At 39.6% G+C, this 5,584-nt stretch overlaps 1 protein-coding gene across 1 annotated transcript; it reads right to left on the bottom strand.

Annotated features, from left to right (window-relative positions):
* Positions 1-3,762: 3,762 nt before the first annotated feature.
* LOC109777859 (uncharacterized) lies at positions 3,763-4,995 on the bottom strand. Its single transcript, XM_020336416.4, has 3 exons — positions 4,610-4,995; positions 4,253-4,526; positions 3,763-4,163 (listed from the first exon to the last, which is right to left on the bottom strand). The coding sequence occupies exons 1-3, from the start codon at positions 4,733-4,735 to the stop codon at positions 3,964-3,966; spliced, it is 600 nt and encodes a 199-aa protein (XP_020192005.2). The 5' UTR covers positions 4,736-4,995; the 3' UTR covers positions 3,763-3,963.
* Positions 4,996-5,584: the final 589 nt, after the last annotated feature.

Raw genomic sequence — 5,584 nt, 5'->3', positions numbered from 1 at the left:
TTTTGTACACCGACAACGACACTGTTACGATGGTCCGACATTTCGTAATCCTATCCGACACTCGTACGATGATTAGCTAATCTTATTGATTAGTTATCGCATACGGTTCAGGAAAAGTGAATGTGTGTGATTGTTTGCTTATGACACACATTCTATAATCGTGAACTGCTTGTGATGGGCCGCGCATCATGAACGTAGCACCACAGAATACCAATTGCGATGGTAATGCCAGCACACACGAGTAGCAAGGATGGAGCATTTGGGATACTAGATATATCCCAAACAGTTGTGTGAAGAATCATGTTTGGGATAGGTGTGGGCATCGCATACGCTTTGTTCGGGAAAACGTATGCATTCCTACTCCCTATCCCCGATGCTTTCTGGGTCGTGTGGGAAGGACCCCCCTATCGCCCACACTCACTAGACGACGGTTTAAAATGCCGTCGCGGTAAGGGGTCAAAAACCGTTCGTATAGCACCTCGTTGTACCAGGGATGACGACGTGGTCGAATTGCCATGGTCGTCCAAGTAGGAGGTGGCAAACGGACATGGCAACCACATCATGATAGAGGCGAAGGTGTCCCAATGTTTCGATGATATAGCAATCGTTTCTCTGGGGGTCGACTTTGACGATCTGACTACGAACGTGGGAAGATGTCGCGCCTCAGCAATCGCTAAACGAACTTCCGAGGGGTTATTGACCACGCCGGAGCATGATCAACCTGACCACGATCTATTTCCTGCGAGCAAATGAAGAACAAGCAAGAAACTGAGATTGCAATATGGATATTGCGAATATAAGAGGAAAACTTTATTGATAAAAGTGGGGTTCTGTGACGTCTTGGTCTGGTCGTTGGACACAAACGAAGCACGCGAAGCACGCGAAGTTGCAGTTATGATGAACTTTTAATCTAATCAAAACGCAAAGTCTAAACGACGCCCTAATGTTTGTATATATGGAGGAAGGGGGGAATTTCGTCGCCCCTTGGAGCAGGGGTTCGAAACCAACCCTAAATCTGTTTTCCACATACATACAGACTCTACAAACAGCCTATACTTTAGTATTTCAAAATTACATGGGCCTGGCCCAATAATAAGGTGACGCAGCACCTATAATAGCCTCTAGACGAAATTTATGAAGTGGCATCTTGTATATTTCGTCCAAGGCTTCACGCACTCATTATGGTGGCTTCAAAGTCCTGAAATCATCACCCGTAACTCCGTTCTTGTTCCCCTTGCGCATGCCATCATCTCCATGCATGTTCTTGCTCCAATGTTCATCCTCTTGTCCAAGCTAGGCCCTTTATTTGTAAGCAAGACAAATGAATCCATTTAGGCAGCATCATATTCTCATGAACATTAGAATCATTACCAAGAAACAAAAGTACCTGGTAATTTAATTAGCGTGCGCGGGTTCTAGTAATTGGTCCAGTATGTATAGCAGCAGGGGATGTGGGTGTAACAATTGCATTAGTGTCCTCATCATCCTCCCCTTCTTGAAGTGAAGTCGTACTCGACGGAAGCTCATCTTCCTCACCCAAATAAGGCTTCAAATTTGCAGGCAACTCAAGTTTATATGCATTATCATTTATTTTCTCTAACACCTTAAAAGGACTATCAGCACGTGGCATTAGCTTTGATTTGTGCAAATCAGGAAACCTATCCATATGCAAATGTAACTAAACAAGATCTCTAGGTGCTAAGACAACATGTTTTCTACCTTTATCTCTAGCAAGTTTATGTTTAGCATTCATACACTCAATGTTTTCCTTAGTTAACTCATGCATTTGTAAGATCAATTCAGCATGTTGTTTAGCATCAAAATTAACCTTCTCCGAAGATGGTAGAGGCAACAAATCCATAGGTGCACGAGGTAGGAAACCATATACAATTTCAATAGGGGACATCTTAGTAGTAGAATGCAGCGAAGGATTATAAGAAAATTCAATATGAGGCAAGCATTCTTCCCACATTTTCTTGTTATTCTTCAAAACAACCCTAAACATAGTAGACAATGTTCTATTGACTACTCCAGTTTGTCCATCAGTTTGGGGTGACAAGTAGTACTAAAAAGTAGTTTAGTCCCCAACTTAGCCCATAAACATCTTCAAAAGTGGCTAAGAAATTTAGTATCACGATCTGAAACAATAGTATTTGGCACACCATGCAAGCGAATAATTTCATGAAAGAACAAATCAGCAACATTAGCAGCATCATCGCTTTTATGACGTGGTATAAAGTGGGCCATTTTCGAGAACCTATCCACGACAACAAATATGATATCCCTCTGCTTCATTATTTGAGGTAAAGCCCAAAACAAAGTCCATAGATATATCCACCCATGGAACAGTAGGCATAGGCAAAGGCGTATATAAACCATGAGGATTAAGTCGTGACTTAGCTTTTTGACATGTAGTGCAGGGAGCAACAAAACGCTAAACATCCTGCCTCATCTTTTCCCAAAAGAAATGTGTAGCAAATACGTCCTCCGTCTTCTTCATGCCAAAGTGTCCCATTAGTCCTCCTCCATGCGCCTTCTACAACAACAAAAGACGAACGGAGCTAGCTGGAATGCATAGCTTGTTAGCACGAAACACAAATCCACCATTAACGACGATCTTGTTCCATGTTCTCCCTTCTTTTACAATTCTACAATACATCTTTAAATTCATCATCATGCGCATATTGATCTTTGATGGTCTCCAAACAAAATATTTCGTAGTCAAGTTTTGAAAGCATAGTATAGCGACGAGACAGTGCATTAGCAATAACATTTTCTTTACCCTTCTTGTGTTTTATGACATAAGGAAAAGTGTCAATGAATTCAATGCATTTAGTGTGCCTACAGTTCAGTTTAGCTTGACTTTTAATACATTTCAAAGATTCATGATCAGAATGTATAACAAACTCTTTGGGCCATAAATAATGTTGCCATGACAAACTCTTTGGGCCATAAATAATGTTGCCATGTTTCTAAAGTCTGAACAAGAGCATATAATTCCTTATCATAAGTAGAATAGTTCATACTAGACCCACTCATTTTTTCATAAAAGTATGCAACAGGTTTACCATATTGTAATAACACACCTCCCAATCCAATTCCACTAGCATCGCATTCAAGCTCAAAAGTCTTATTAAAATCAGGAACTTGGAGTAAAGGAGCATGTGTCAACTTATCTTACAATACCATGAAGGCTTCTTCGTGTGCGGCACCCCAAACAAAAGGCACATCCTTCCTTGTAAGCTCATTGAGAGGTGCAGCAATGGTGCTGAAATCTCTCACAAAACACCTATAGAAACTAGCGATTCCAAGAAAACTCCTCACTTGTGTGACCGTTTTGGGCTGGGGCCAACTCTCAATAGCTTCAAGCTTGGCTTTATTAACTTCAATTCCCTGTGGAGTAACAACATAGCCAAGAAAAGATACTCGATCGATGCAAAAGGTGCACTTCCCAAGGTTACCAAACAAATGTGCATCACGTAGTGTAATAAGAACATCACGTAAATGTTCCAAATGTTCTTCCAAAGATCTGCTATAAATCAGTATATCATCAAAATTGACTACCACAAATCGTCCAATGCAAGGTTGTCAAAATCGTGATCCTGAATCGGATCGGAGGTGTTCTCGTAGGATCGCAAATCGTAGAATCGGCATAGAATCTAAGATCCTACCGGATTCTACCAAAAAGTACGTTTTCATAATCTCCCCTTTATTTAGAAGGTTGGATGAGTGTATATGTTACAGTTTACAACCTATTTTGAATAATTAATGCATATCCTTGTACATGAACATGTTTTCGATATAAAATTAACAAAAACAAGCCATGAAAAATAAATAGAAAAATATTCTGAACCTCAAATTAAAAGTGGCATACTAACATGTCCAAAAGCAAACAAAGGGCATCCAATCCAAATTTTCAACAAGCACAAAGGTTTAACTAACTAGAAATAGAAGCCAACTTAATCAGTACAAGTCGTCTAAGTTGATATCGTCGTCCTCATTCATAGGTGGTATTGTACCACTAGAACTCCCAACACAGTACGAGGAAGGTCCTGAATTGTTGCCATCAAGAACATTTTGCTCGCTGGTATTGTTGTTTTCAATATCAGCATCTTCATAAGTAGGTGCATCAAGATCTTGATCCACCCCGAGATCACCATCACCTACGAAAAATCCAAAATAATAGTCAGTAACTATGTAAAAGGAACATGGAATAATAATAAACTTGCTTCATCAAAAGAACTTTTTGTACGTGTTTCAGCCAGGATGTTGACAATATTTTCTACATCATTTTCAATGTCACTTTCAATTTCTTTGCCCATAGCAGCTTCATTATGAGCAATCCTCTCAAGACAACGGATCCATTCCTTTTGTGGAGGAAGGACAGGCTCTTCTTTTTCAGTTATCCATTCATCAACCTGTCGTTGCCTTCTGCGTTGTCTGCTCATCAGTTTCGAATTGTACATGGCAAAAACTAAATCATTCATCCTATCTTGGTTCAGACGATTTCTTTTCTTTGAGTGAACCTACACAAGGTTGAGAAGTTAGCATTAGTATATGTTTTATATAATATCGCCTATACTAGAGAGTGCATGACATTGATTCTTACTTGCTCAAATGTACTCCAGTTTCGCTCACAACCTGACGAACTACAAGTTAAGCTCAATACTCTAATTGCAAACCTCTGCAACTCAAGGCAATCATCTCCATACGAATCCCACCAATCAGCTGGCATTTTTTTTTGTTCTTGTCATAATAGCCGATGCATTCCAAATAGGCCCTCGGCACTCCTAAATGAATCAATCTGCAGATCTATCTTGACTCTTTCATCTAAATCTAGAACCATCTTTTCAAGACAAGTGTACAGGCCACGTTTTACTTCAGCCGGCTTGAAATTATCACTATAGTGGCATTGTGGATTCAAATAATATGCGGCAGCATGCAAAGGCCTATGAAGTTGTGTACGCCATCTCTCATCAATTATATTAAATACTGGAGTGTAGCTGATCAAGAAAATTGAAATGGTCAAACTTAACTACAATAAGATTAAGATAGCATATCTATAAGCTGCAATTAAGAATTACTAAGTCAGTACAGTAACGTACCTTTTCTTCACATAGTTAAAATTTTGCTTTATTTCATCTTTTGCACGATCCATCTCATCATAGATGAACGACATTGCTGGCTTCTCATCTGAATCCACCAATCGAAGAACTTTTATAATTGGGAGTGCAGTCTTCAGACATGTGGCAATATTAGGCCAAAACCCATAGCTATCCAAAACAATTCCTTGAACGACCTTCCCTTCTGCAGAATTAAATCTACTACCCCTCCACTTTGTTGAAGCGAACATATTGATTAATGCGCCCTTGTGCTCATGCAGACAACCCGAAGTCAAATAGGCAGTAGCAAATCTTGTCACTGCTGGCCTAACTAAATCCTTCCCTCCAGTGAACTCTCTCAACCAAGAAAGAACCATTGTTCTAGAATAAACATACGTGGTGATTTTTCTGCCCTTTTGTAATGGTTGTCTGATGCATCTTAATTTTCTTTTCAAAATCCTCAAGAATTAAATCAATACAAT

This window comes from Aegilops tauschii, chromosome 3 (assembly GCF_002575655.3).
Source record: "Aegilops tauschii subsp. strangulata cultivar AL8/78 chromosome 3, Aet v6.0, whole genome shotgun sequence".
Classification (NCBI taxonomy): domain Eukaryota; kingdom Viridiplantae; phylum Streptophyta; class Magnoliopsida; order Poales; family Poaceae; genus Aegilops; species Aegilops tauschii.
This window is presented reverse-complemented; position numbering and strand designations above follow the sequence as displayed.

Bases quoted from the DNA above. Each gene is read 5' to 3' on its own strand.
- LOC109777859 (XM_020336416.4), bottom strand. From the start codon at position 4,735: ATGCCAGCTGATTGGTGGGATTCGTATGGAGATGATTGCCTTGAGTTG. The intron at 4,527-4,609 runs GTAAGAATCAAT...AACCTTGTGTAG, and splicing joins ACTGGAGTACATTTGAGCAA to GTTCACTCAAAGAAAAGAAA. The intron at 4,164-4,252 runs GTACAAAAAGTT...GATTTTTCGTAG, and splicing joins CAACATCCTGGCTGAAACAC to GTGATGGTGATCTCGGGGTG.